This window comes from Lonchura striata, chromosome 18, assembly GCF_046129695.1.
Source record: "Lonchura striata isolate bLonStr1 chromosome 18, bLonStr1.mat, whole genome shotgun sequence".
Taxonomy (NCBI): domain Eukaryota; kingdom Metazoa; phylum Chordata; class Aves; order Passeriformes; family Estrildidae; genus Lonchura; species Lonchura striata.
Window position 1 is genome coordinate 9,826,070 of NC_134620.1, and position 13,876 is coordinate 9,839,945.

The following is a 13,876-nucleotide window of genomic DNA, read 5'->3' on the forward strand; positions in this document are numbered from 1 at the left end:
AGTTCATTAGAGAAGGTTTCTAAGCACTGGCTTGGATAGAAACAAAGTTCTCAATGAAGTTTTCCTCCTCTTTGTACAAATTCAAGCGATGTCCCTGTAGGGATGCTGTTCCTCCACATTCTGCTGTCCCAGTACCATTCCCACTTGCTCTGCAAGGACCATGCCAGGCTCCTCCCCACTCAGACCACACTCCCTCACTTGGGCTGTCCCTGAGCCTGTGATTCAAGGCTGGTCCCCGGTGCAGATTCCAGGGGAAGAGAATCATTCCAATGAGTGCCCAGCACAGGCAGCCATGGATCACTATTCATTTGGTAAAACCAACTGCAGCTTCGTGTAATTTCATTATTAATTGACTGAGTCACACAGTTCTGCTCCCAGTAACCTGTCCATTGCTCTCTTGCTGTCATACAATTCATAAAACACTAGGACCCTCAGCCACTTTGCTCACCTCTCCTTTCAATAAACAGTGCTTCTCTAAGAATCATGGAAAAAAAAAAAAAAACAACTCAAGTTTGTAATACAGTAAAAATGTCACTTGAATTCCCTCGTCTAGAAAGCTGAAACTTAAATTGAAATCTGCTTTCCAAGCAGATACACCCTGCCCAAGATAAAAACACCAGAGGCAAGAAACAATCACACCATTCAAGGTACACAGAGCCAACTTCTACCTGTGGGACAGCACCCATCTATCAGAACCAGGGATGCAGAACAGCTCAGCTTTCCCTCAGGCCAGGAGGGCACACCAGCAGGTCAGTTCACACCCTCAGTCCCTCTCTCATGCCACTAGGAGCAGCTGCATTTTGGTTTTGTCTACCCTTTCTATATATAGAGGCAATTGGGCAAATTCAATCCTGCCAGTCTGTTACTTTGTCCTGAGCAGCAGTGGAAATATGTTGGGCCAACAAAGGCATTCAGCAGAACCCTGCCAAATGCCCTTCAGTGCTGGCTGCCTGGCAGTGAATTGCATGTGAAAAGCAGGCAGGGTGGTGCTTCCAAAAGCACTCAGCAGTGGATTTGTCATGCTTGAGCCACGGCTGGATGCAAAAGCCCAACATTTAGACAGAAGAGGGCCAGAGACTTTCACACCTTCCCTGAAGAGCCCTGTCTATTCAACACTCCATAACAGGTGTATGGTATTGCCCTGCTCTTGAATCCTTTCCTTGGGGATCTAGAGGTGAATAAAGGGGAAAAGAAAAATATAAGTAAGTAATGTTGTTTCTAGCTCAGCAGCTCTAGGGAAAAGCTTGAAAACCTACTGGAAATATTTGCTGATATTTTAAGATTCCCAGACCTAAGGGGCTGACATTCAGAGGACTTGAAAGTGCAAGGACCAGAAACAAGCAAACAAAAAACCCACACCCTGAACCTTTTTCTTTAGCAATCCATGGATCTCTTTACTGCTAACAGAGCACGGTAAGACCCACAAACACTGCTCCAAAAGCCAGTGTTCCACTGACTACAGCAACAAGTCAATCACTGCACCCAGTCTCAGCAGAATTACCCACCAGTTCCAGGAATTCCTGTCCCCATGGACACAGAGCACTCCAAAGGAACAGAGCTGGGAACAGAAGAGCAAGCTGCCTAACAAATATACCAGGGATTCAAATTCTTGGCATAAAACCCAGCCTTTCCTGGTGTTCCTCAAGGCCATTTCACAACATAGCAGTTGCTGCAAGTGATACATAATCCCAGTACTTATGCAGACAGAATTAACTCAGAATTAAAGCAGTGAACTTGGTACATCAGACTTAGAAATTAATTTTTCACCTAACAACTATCTTGAATGAGAACATAAACAGGCAGGTTAACTCTTTCAGAGCTGCCAGACCAGGCAGAAAAACTTGCACTAATTCTCTTGTCACATCCCTGCTCTTTGGCTCACTCTCCCCCAGACACAGGGCACCATGTCCTTAGAAAGCTCAAGATTCCTGCAAAGGCTCAGACAGCAGACAACCAGGTTTGTGGTGTTTAGCAGGATCTGATGTCCCACTGCCACAGCCAGAGCCAGCTCTGACACAACCTGCACGTGCTCAGTGGGGTGTCTGCTTACCAAGATTTAAAAAGGGTCACACAACAGAAGCCACCAGAAATAACAGTGTGATTCCTCCCACACAGGGAAAAAAAAAAAAAAAGAAAGAGGAGATTGAGGTCATTTAACTAATCATATTTAAAAGACCATCTGACAAGGACTAGATTGGTTTTGGATTGTTTTGGACTTTGTGCAAATCTTTCTTCTCTTGCCTCCAGCTTTGCTTCTGGTTGTCACTAGTTTACACAGCCAGCACCACCTCATGGTGGGCATGGGGTCCCAAACTTTTCAACTCAGGTAAGGACAAGAATAAACCACTACACTCCCAGGGCACTTCCCAGGTCTGGTCAGCAGGAGCAGGAAATGTTTAAGTCCTGTCCTCAGTGACAGAAATGCAGAGACGTGAGTGCAGACCACTTATTAGGCAAGGCAAATTAACAATTCCACATTAATACAGTGCTCAACAAATCTGTTTATAGGGATTATGAATCCCATTAATCTCATCCCTATGGCAGTCTCACTGTTTTGTTTATGGGCATGTTTAATACAAAAAGCTCCTTAAGAAAGCTTCACCAGCCATCCTACCAACTGTTCACATCTGAGCATCAGCAGCTTCTTTCTTCTCTGTGTGCAGTGAGGCAAGGAAGGGACAGGAATGGCTCTGGGAAATTGCCTTGGGTGACCCAGCTATAGTTAATTTTAACTCTGAGACAGCCAGCAACCACATTCATGCACATGCACATCTCTGTCTTGATTTACAAGCACTTTCAGGATTGACAGCTGCCTCAGTCTTTCCACACACTTGATCTTTTTCCCATCTAACCCATTTCCCCGAAGTCCTGTTTTATTTTTAGGCAGCTCATTCCTCCTCACTGCAGATAACACTCAAGTCCTTTTTGTTTGCATCTTCCTGAAGGTGCCTCCTTGGCTCAGGCAGTGGCAGCTACAGCACCCAAACTCAGCATGTTCCATGCCACCCAGCTCCAGATTCCCATGGGAAACTCAGCTAGACAGAGAAGAGGAGCTCTCTTTGCCAGCCTGGGAGGAAAGTCAGCAGAGGACTTAGCCTGAAGAGGTTCACTCAGAAATCCAGTTCCTGGCTTCCCTGTGCAACTGGGTCTGCTGGTGGCACTGTGTGGAATCTGCCTGTCTTCTTTCCACCTACTGGTAGACATCCCTCCCAAAAGCACTCACTCCTACTCATGGTGTCCCAATCACCTCTGTCCCCTACCCCTCTTTTCTCCTAAAAGCCCTCTAAACACCAGCTTCTTGCCTGCTCAGTGACCATCAGCAAATTCTTACAACACAGTCAAAGACAGAAAGCCAGTTAACCTTTAACCAGCTTCCCCTATACAGGCTTTTTTCACCTGCATCTCAGGCTGGAAGGCAATTTGTGACATGCATGGCCAAAACAAATAGATTGGGCACAATGAACCATCTGGGCTGAGCTCCTCTCTCCCCCTCATCAAACACATCCACAGCTGCTACTGCAGTCACAAACAGGGCCTGGCATTTTGTTTCAAAATACAACCTCCAAAAGAGGAAAGGGTGTGGGGAAAACTGAAATAGCGAAACCAATAACCCCCATTCCCAGCCCAACAGATGTTTATGGGAGAGAGTTATCTAATGAGGCAAGCACAAAACAAGGTCAGGAAATGCTGGGCAGGGACTGAAGTGTCCCTTCACTGCCCACTCCAAGGCAGGGCATTGCCATGCCTCAATCAGAGACAAAGAGCCCCTATGATAAAGTCACCACATTAAACAGCAATTAAATCATTTGAATGAGTAAGTACCAAGGTGCCTTTAGAGACTAAAAGGCACCAAGAGGCAAAGGAAAAATCTATGCCAGGCTCTCCTATGCATGCAGTCAAATCTTGCTTTCTCCTCCCCTCCATTTTCTTTTTAACACACAAATATTTATTTTCTTTCATCCTAACAGTCCTTTTCTCCTCTCAAACAAAGATACCAGCACTGATGACAAGTGGGTGCAGCCAGTAAACAAAAGCCATTCAGAAGTTTCAGTGCATTTTGTAGGGGTTTATAAAAAAAAGTAACATGCAAAGGAAATGAAGTCTTGCTCTAAATACAGAGGAAGCTGGTGGACAGAATATAAAGCATTGGAGTGGAAGATTCTTATAGGAGCAGGAAAAAATTTCCCTGAAGGAAAAAAGTGTTCTTGGCTCTAGACAAAACCAAAACATACCATTAGTTTACTCCTGTATTTGCCCACTCTTTCCTGCAACAGAGTCAGAACTTGCTTTATCCTCCCTGATGATGTAACTGCATAAACATTCCAGGTCTTGTGTGAAATCCTAAAGAGCTGTGGAACTAAAGCTCATAAAGTCCTTCACTTCATAAAATGTGCCTTATTACTTGAGCATAAATTTCCCTCTGACTGACTTTTGTGCTATTTGTTGTTGTTTCCTTTTTATTATTTTTGGGGGTTTTTTGGGGGATTTTTCCCATTTTGTTTTGTTAGGGAATCGGGATAAGGGAATAAAGGATGTTAGGACATAACAAGAGAGGACCAGAAAGCAATGGGATGAAAACCCTGACAAATACAATACTTGAAAGAGTCATTTCAAGGGAGAATCTGCTGATCTCATTCAGAGATGGAAGAAGTAAAGTAGCACACAGCATGGCTAACAAAAAAATTACACTGAGTCTAGATGAATTCCAGCTATGGATGATGAAAAATACGTGAAGTAATTCTGAAGCAACAGGAGTAAGGCTGTGGTGAATTCTCCACCATTCAAAAAAAAAAAAAAAAAAAAACCAGAGAATGCTGTTCACAAAGGATATGCTGTAGGTCATCCAGAAGTTATGGCATTAAGTACAGGGTGGAGCTTTACAGGACTGTGTTATATTTGGAGGGGCTTGGATCTGATGAACATAAACATTTCAGGCTGGAAGTGACTGCTGTGAGATGACAGATAAAAACCTTTTGATGTTATCCTACTCAACTGCTCTGAAAGCCAAGTTGATTTAGCTGCAATACACTACTTACCACCAAATCATCCTGAACATTAACTTGCAATTACAATCTTTCTTATAGTCCTTCTATAGCCATTAGAATTATAATTATAAATTATACACTGACTACAGTTGTAAATAGAAACAGATTTTCTAAGCATAGGCTTAAAAAAACCCCACTGCTTTAACTGATTCATGGTAATTTTCTCAATAAGTGACCCTGCTTAAGCTCTTATAACTGGGAAATACGTTTTAATGAAAGACAGCCCAGAGAAGAGTCATATTCCAGTAACACAAGCAGAATTACAACATATAAAGCACAACACTGTCAAGGTGTTAGTCAGACTTGCATGTGGCTGGATCTATGGGAGTTGATACTGGAGGTGACAGAAGCCTTCGAGTAACCAGATTAGAAGGAAAAGATAAGAGATAAAAGCAGGAGAGAGTCATAAACATCAAATCTAAACAACTCACCTGAAAGGGAGCCTTTCCCGTTAGACACTGATAAATGATGGTTCCTATACTCCAGAGGTCAGCTTTGGCATCATAGTGTTGTGACATAATGACTTCTGGTGCCTTTTCAGGGAGAGAGGGGAGATTTCTTTTATAAAAAGTAGTCGTTTTGGTGGGTTTTTTTAGCAACTCCAAGAGATAAATCACTATTATGCTATAAAACCTCTTGAGCTTACATTCCCCAATAACCATGAAAGTTACACTTTGTTTAGTGTAACACTATATTGAAAGGGCCACTTCCCTATTTAAATGCAGGAAGCATAGACTTTCATTCAGAAGACAAAAATACATCCTAATATTGTGTATTTTGGGCAAACTCAGTACTTCCCCTTCTCCCAGTGTACAGTTTTCTGCTGAATCCAGCAGAAGAAATGCCACTGAAATCACAAACATTTTCTCAACCAAAGCAAGGAGCAAGACCAAGAGCAGCAAAGGCTCTCACTGCACAGGTAAACTCCAGCCTCCATCCTGAACTGCATCCCTGGGCACATCCCTCATTTAGCCCAAGATGGCAGCACATTATTGAAGCTCCAGGGCCTGGTGCCAAGGCCACAGTTTGGGCTCAAAGGCAGTGTTCCAGCCCAACAGCTTGAGCCCTGCTGTGCCTCAGACTCTGGTTTCTAATCCCACACTGTGCCCTCAGCTGCTCCCTCAGGCTGGTTCCAGAAGCTGGAGACAGTGCAAGCCCCCAGAGCCTCAGGAGCATTAGCAGAGGAGGGACAGGAGGGCAGCCTGGCTAATCCCACGTGTTTATAACTACAGATTTCATTGCAGTGCTGTCAGCATGGAACAGGATCAATTTTTTAGCTCTGGTAGAACTAAAGGCCACATGTCATTGAAAAAAAAATGGCAGCAAGTAAATTGTAGACAGGAGCTTCGTCTGTCCCTAAAGGAAGGAGGCATGACACCAAAAAAAGCCAAAGCAGCAGGACAAGAACTGGACAAGGAGGTTTCAAGTCTTGCCATGGTATGGATCATACTGGGGTTCAGACAGAAAGCTTCTTTTGGTAGGGGTAAAATACCTTTCTGGTTTTTCAAAAGAGCAAAATTAAATAAAGCAGCCATAGGCTGTGAGCTAAAGCAGGGAATAAAGTCCTGCCTTGCCAGCAGATGTTCCCAGGACTCCTGCACAAGACCTACAACAGCAGTAGGGAAAGACCTCAAAACCCTCCCTAAATCCCAACTGAACCCTCCTTTTTTATCTTCCTTCAAACCCATCAATAAACAGAGAATATGAAACATTTAGATTCCTTGTAACATCCAGTGTTGTTTAAAATAAAAAACAAACAGAAAAAAACATCACTAGTTTTCTCCAGCCCTTTCAGAAAATAAGCTGGGTGTTTTCAATTACTTTCACAAGAGACTCTGAAAGAAAAAGTATCACTAAAAATAGACAATTCAGGAAACTGTCAGAGAAGAGAGTTACATCATCTTCACATATAGCATAGTTCAAATAAACATCAGGCTTCAAAAAAAGGGAGAGAGAGGAAGTGTGTTTTGCTCGAGGTAGTTCTGTGGAACAGACTACCAAATGCACTAGGCCTGTGCACTGCAGCACAGCCCAGCCTAACTCTGCTCAAAGACTACAGACAAAAAAGTTAAGAGTTTAGACTGTGTTTGAAATGAGGTGCCTTTTACCCCAGGGCACCTACACAAACTTCAACCTAAATTGACTCACATCATCTTTTTACTTTGAGCTCATACACCCACGTCCTCAGGAACTATTACAAGTCTGGTTTTGACATTTTTATTTCTGTCTAGTTTTCTCATTTTTCCTTTCATTGACTTGATGTGACACCAAGACCTTGATTGCTGCCATGAGCACAAATAAGAAATCACCTCATCACAACCTGATCCCAGAGTGGAAAGTACAAAGAGGGTAAAAGGGATCAGAGTTTGGTTTCTTATACACATCAGTTTCACAGTCTAAGCAGTCATCCTGAAAGCATAGTTTATCCACATTTCACCTGGAAGTTACATGACAACACAGGCACCTGCTGTCTGACATTACCAGCAGCCAGAACTGCAGGACTGTGTAATAGCTGGTTTCTGGCAAGTAAACAAAACTTCACCTCTGGGGAAAACACTAGATAAAAACAAAGCCTTGCTTTTGGGGAGCAAAGCAAGAACAACACAGAAACCCTTCTAGAAAAAACACACTTACCATGTACATGGGTGAACCACACAATGTTGCTGCCATCATGTTGTTCTGGAGGTACCGGGCAAACCCAAAGTCAGCTACAAAAAGAAACAGAGGTAGGTCAGGAGCAGACACCAGCTCTAGGGAGCCTGCACCTTCTCCAGTTGATTCTTCCTACTTTACCTTCACTTCCCATCAATTTTTGCAGACTCTATCCCATCTTAGCAAGACCTTGACAGCTCTTCTTGAGCAGCAGCATCCCTGTGCTAGTTATTAATGCACAGTATAGATAGTACAAAAGGACAGACTAAGCCCCAAAAGTAGCCAGATGAACAAACTCCCATCCCTTTTTCAGGGATCAGTATCAATTTGCCTGCACTCTGAAATGTCAGATGGAAAGGCTCTCCTGACTTCAGTGAGAATGTGACAGTTCATAACCAGCCAGTTCATCTGCTGCTGTCTCAGCCTTTCATTTTGGGAACTGAAAATTGCCCTCCATTGAAAAGGCTGTAATGTGAAACACATCCAGGAGGAACCACTACTCACCACTACCCACATTTCTAGACCAGCACTACCAAAATTAGTCTTGTTCTGTTCCTTTAGGAGGGTACAACAGTGCTAATTCGAGCACTAGGACAGGTAACTGAGCCACAGTTCACTTAGCAAGTAGAAGAGCCAGGAACAAGGAATACTAAGAGGAATTACCTCTGCAGGTTACTCAGCATCTGATCATATGACACTGAGATGTTCTCTCAAGGTTAGCAGATATTTCAAGCTAGGACATTGACACAGCTGTTTACACTGTCATCTGTCACTAAAGAACTGGTACAGCCAGGTTCTCCCTGGACCATGTACCCCTCAGGGAGCACAAGGAGGGTTGCAGGTTACATCACACCCAGAGCAGTTGTGCCTACAGCCCTCCTGCCTGTTTGCAGCTACCAATCCCTTCCCTACAGATATTAACTCTGCACTTGACCAAAAAAATCTAAAACAAAACAAAAAAACTCATCAAAATGCTTCAGTCAAACAACAGCAACATTTCAAACTTTTCCACTGGAAATCATTTCCCAGCTGAAGGAAAGCACAAACACTTTCTCCAAAGCACAAGGTTAAGGTGAGGAACAGTTTTACCTAATTGGTGTCAGCTTCAGCTCTGAGTTGTAACATAACCAAAAGCCCACATGTGAGGGTGATATCATCTTATTTTTGAGGGACTGCAGGGAATAAGTGTGCTCTGTAACTGGATTTCTGGAGCACTCATTCCAACTTCTGGTCCATCTGTGCCACTTGCCTAATATGCAGAACATGAATATCTTCAAGATGCAGCTGAGAAGCTTGTCTCTGGTTCAGACTGAGAAAACTCCCACTTTTCTGCCTGCCAACCCACTGCACTCTCTGAGGCCAGTCAAGAGAGCAACTACTGTCAGGTCTTCAGACAACATTTAACCTCAATACTGTTAAAAGCTAAAGACAAAAGTCGTAACTTCTGTATATTTCTTGGTAAACCTGGAGATTACCAGCCAGTTAGGGCAGGCTGGTGTTTGTTTTTACTGAGGGTGGCACCATTCAACTGAGAGCAGAGCAAGGCCTGCCCAATTCCTTTGTGTTAAATCTGTGTCCTGGCAGAGCAGAAAGCTTTTGCTCCTACTGCTTGGAGGCAGCTGAAAGGCTACATTTAGCAGAGGAGTTAAGAATAAAAACACCCGAATGTTTTCCAAAGTGAATCAATGCTTTCCTCCTCCTAGACAGTTCCCCAAAGTAAGATGGAGGTTTCCATCTGTCCATCACCAAACCTGAGTGCTTAGGGTGACGTTTGTAGTGGTGTCTTACCAATCTTTATGCGAATATTGTTGGGATTTGATTTCCTGCCTCCAGCATAGGAAAGGAGGATATTCTGTGGCTTCAGGTCTCGATGGATGATGCCCTTGCTGTGCAGCATTTTCATGGCACCTGCTATCTGCTGGAGAAAGAGCCTGATGGTGTCTTCACTAAGTGTCCGCATAGCTGGGAAGGAGGAAAGAAAAATAACCACAGATGAAAAACTTACAATGCCAGTTCTCTGAGGAGCCCAGAGGGCAGAATCTCACAGCAATTAACTCTAATTCGTCATTTTATTCCCACATATGATGTCTTTTCCCCCACACACCATTTCTGAATGATTCCTACAGGTAACAAGGGAAAGCATTTGCATTCCCAGCTTATTCTGTGGTCAGGGCTGTTTTCAGCCCCAAGTCTCTCATGATGAACTTGGACCTGCATTGGGTGCTGAATCTGGGTTATTAACTGTGTCCAAAAGTGGCATCTGGTGAGGTTTAGGGCTTCCCCTCAGCAAGAGCTGCCAGGCAGATCCAGGCAGGACTGTGGCTACCTGTGAGCTATGGTCAGCAGCAGCTGGATACTCAAGAGCTTTATCACAAAGACTAGGTCTAAAGGTGGAGCTAAGAGGAAAGGCAATTAGGATCAGGATTTACACCTACAAGAGTCATTAAGGCTCATGCTAGACCTAGGAAGGGTTGATAGGTTAAATTCACAGTAGGTTAGGGCACATGGCCAGCAGGGATCTGTACCTTTAGGGTATGAATCCAAGTCTAGGCCTAACCCTTGTGCATCATTACCCAACCAAACCAGAATTTTCATCCCAAACCCAGTGAACTACAGTCCAGTACTTAACAACAGACCCTACCAAATGACCCTTGCAAACCATCACCTGCCACCCTCCACCCTGCATCCATAGATACAGCAAGAATGTCTCAAAATGTTTTCATGCTTGAGAAAAATGTGAAAAAAAGCCAAGTTTTTAAAATAATGTATTAGTGATCAAAATCTGCAAATATAGAAGCTCTGGAGTGGCCTCTCCTGAGACATAGGCTTTCCAGGGACCGTGGTGTGAAAATAAACATTGAAGGGATTAAAATAATTTTCATCTGGCTCTTCTAATCAGAGCAGTGCAACATCAGCTCTCGTTATTTTAAGAACTATACGTATGAAACTCTTGCCAAAGCTGGGAACAGCCTGCTGAACAAACCCCAGGATCAACAGTGCTACCAGCCTGCCTCCTTGTCAGTCACTGAGCAAGTCAGGCTTCAAGCAAGCACCATTTCAGTTGAATAAAATAATTATTTTGTAAAAGGTCTCTGTAAATTACTCAGGACTTCATTAGATTTCTTCCAGCTGTCCTCTAGTAAGACATTAAAACAGGCTAGCAGGACCTTCAAAACACCACTGTGCCCAGTCAGCTAGAAGAGAGGAATCCTTATGAAAACACAGCTGAGGCTGCACACAGCTTTAACACAACACAGGAAATTAAAAACCTAACTTTTAAAATACATGGATGGGAAGCAGCAGTGACATAGATAAGTTAAGCAGGACTTAGAATAGGAAATAAACTCCCACCACTCCCAAGCCTCACTGTTCTAGGGGGCACAGGCACAGCTAAAGTGTCACCATGGCTATCAGGTGGTCCTGGGCTCCCAACACGTGAGAGCAGTGCACATGTATATAAAGTTTCTCTCCTCTCACTGAGCCTTTTTCCTCATGAACTGGCACTCAGCTGGAGTTCACGAGACTCCTCTCCCAGAAGGGGAGATTCTGTGAAAGGATTTTAAGGATACTAAGAGGCAGCTCAGATGCAAGTCTTCAAAACACACTTGCATCTTCTGAAGCACTGCCTCCTCTTTAACAAAGCTCTCCCCATCCTCCTGCTAAAATATCACAGTGTACTCAGTCTATTTTCTATCTATTAAAAGTCCAGCATCTCTTAGCTGTGCTCAATAGTCTCTCCAACAAAAGAGCTCCGTAGTATTTCTGCAATTTATACTCCAGGAAATCTATACAGGAATAGTTAAAACACCATTTTTAAACAAAACAGCAGGAATTCATAAATTTTTTTTTCCCAATTCAGCTCAGGCCCAGGAAAGGACAGGCTGATCACCCTCCCCCAAACATGAAGCAAGACTTGAAACTCGATAATTCTTATTATTAAGGCAGCAGGCAATTACCAGCTCCTGGCTAAACACACTCTGCCTCTAGCAGAGAGCTGTGGAGAGCCTTGTCCTGACCTGCAGTCCCCAGAGCGTGCCACGGCTTTAAGGCGTTTCCTCTCCTTTAGATAATCTGGTGTCTATAAGGATAACACAGCACCAGCCACAGCCCTCAGCAAACCAGCTGAGCCTCCCTGATGTGAATTCTAACACTTTATAATACTAAAAACAACAACATTGCTACCAAGATCACAAAAATCCATTCATCCATAGAAAATAGGGCTTCTAAACTACCTGATCCCGCAGAATTTAAGCTTTTCCATTTCACAGAAGTCCTTACAAAGTCCTCAGCCCTGCAAAAGAACTGTTTTCCTGGCACAGAGAATCTGAACTGGTGTCTTGAACTTGTGCAGACATATCCCCACAGTGCAACTGCAGTAGCAGGGTAGAGCTACCATATTGCAATGCTGGAAAATCAGACAGAAGTCTGCTGGATCCTCTGGCAGCATTAAATCTCACAAATCCAGACAGGAAGGCAGGACTGGGAAATTGAGGCTCTGCTCTCAGCAACAGAGAAGGGACAGTCAGTTCCTTGGGCAGGGCAGGGGCAATACCCTTTTACCTCCCTCTATTAACAAACAGGCTGTAGCATTGGAAAACAAAACTCCTTATCTCTCATACTCAGCCCATCAGTCTACTGTATGACAGCAGCAATCTGCAACTGAAGGACAGAAACATAAATACAACTGACATTTTCAATGACTTCAGAATCCTGTCTGCAAAAGTCCTCCTAGACCAGCTGCCAACAGCAGGGGGAATGAGAAGATACAGAAAACTCATTCAATTTAGGTGCCGTGAAAAAAAAAAAAAAAAAAAAAAAAAAAAAAAAAAAAACCACAAATAAGTGGAGAACAAAACTCTCTTCCCTTACATTTCAAACAGGGAACTTGTAAATCTATCCCTGTAAAAAAGGGATAGTCTCATCTTCACCAGAAAAATGCTGGCAAAATACTAATCCTGCATTAAAGTCTGAGCATCCCTCTGGATGTCTGTGGTGAGCAATACATTCTTGCAGAGGATGCTGTTTCACAAGCCCTACTCTGCCATTACTGAGAAGCAATAATATCCCTGTGTTTATTTTCATGGGCTCCACTTCAGTGATGAGGCACTCTTACTGCTTTGGGCTGCTCAGGTCAGTAGATCAGAGAAAATATTTATTCTGGGTCACTGTGGGGCTCACAGTGCCTTGAGCTCTAAAGGCAGAGAAAAAGGATAAAGCCACCTAGGAAGTGCCCTGGTCAGCCTGTTCTGAGAAGTTCAACCTGCCAGAGGCTGCCAGGTGAACTGCAGTAAACAGCCCTTGTCAGCTGATCCAAGAGAAGATGTACTGCAGTACACCCACTGACGCTGTATTACATCATCATTTTGGAAAAGTTGTTTAGGAAAAAGAACATCTCCTCTTACCCACAGGTGTCACAAGTATCTCTAACATGGGCTCAATCCAAGTCACACTGAAGTCTGAGGCCAAGCTGACTTTTTTGGGGCCTGGCTTGAACCTGTCCCATCTACCCGTGGTCAGTGACACTCTTATGAATCTTCTCTACAAGTCAGAAATTCCAGATATATCTGTGATAGGACTAGGCCTTCTCAATTATCTGGCTGTAGAGGGAGAAAAGCTACAGAGCAATGCTTCACACCCCTGTTTTGCAACAGGGTCCCTGCACCAGCTGGGATGGACTAGAAAGATCAAAGTTCCCTGCATGTGTCATGGACAAACCAAGAAATTCCCTGTTATGATATGAAAGCAACAGCTTTAAGAAAGGTCACAAATATGCTCTTATGAAGTGTCCATAACAGCCTGTGCCAATGCCAACTCACAGAAATTAAGAAGGAATTTCAGACCAGCCTGCTCTGACCTCCCAAGTACCTGAGGACACAATTCCAGTTAGTCCTGTACAGAAACTGGTCACTTCTGTAACACTTCCCACAGCAGAGACCTGCCACTCTCAGCTCAATACACCATGGCCTCCAGTAAAAGCAACATCTAGTGAGCTCCCAGAAGGGAAATTGCATTGTACCTCTAAAGCACAGCAGCTGTGCTGAGCAGAACACACACATCCAGAGAGGGATGGGGCTGCCCAACACCATAACCCAGCACTGCAACGTGCACCTGGGCACGTCCTCCAGTCACGAAGACAAGGAGAATTAGAGTGCCTTTGGATTCAACATGGAATTACCAGC

At 43.8% G+C, this 13,876-nt stretch overlaps 1 protein-coding gene across 2 annotated transcripts in view; it reads right to left on the bottom strand.

Moving 5' to 3' along the window:
• The window catches only part of ULK1 (unc-51 like autophagy activating kinase 1), a 75,730-nt gene that overhangs the window by 42,712 nt on the left and 19,142 nt on the right, over positions 1 to 13,876 (bottom strand). For both annotated transcript variants that reach the window (XM_077787203.1, XM_021544458.3), the window contains exons 7-9: positions 9,486 to 9,659; positions 7,680 to 7,753; positions 5,477 to 5,578 (exon numbers count right to left, since the gene is read on the bottom strand). In XM_077787203.1, coding sequence (XP_077643329.1) covers positions 5,477 to 5,578; positions 7,680 to 7,753; positions 9,486 to 9,659 — 350 coding nt within the window. The remainder of the gene's footprint in view (positions 1 to 5,476; positions 5,579 to 7,679; positions 7,754 to 9,485; positions 9,660 to 13,876) is intronic.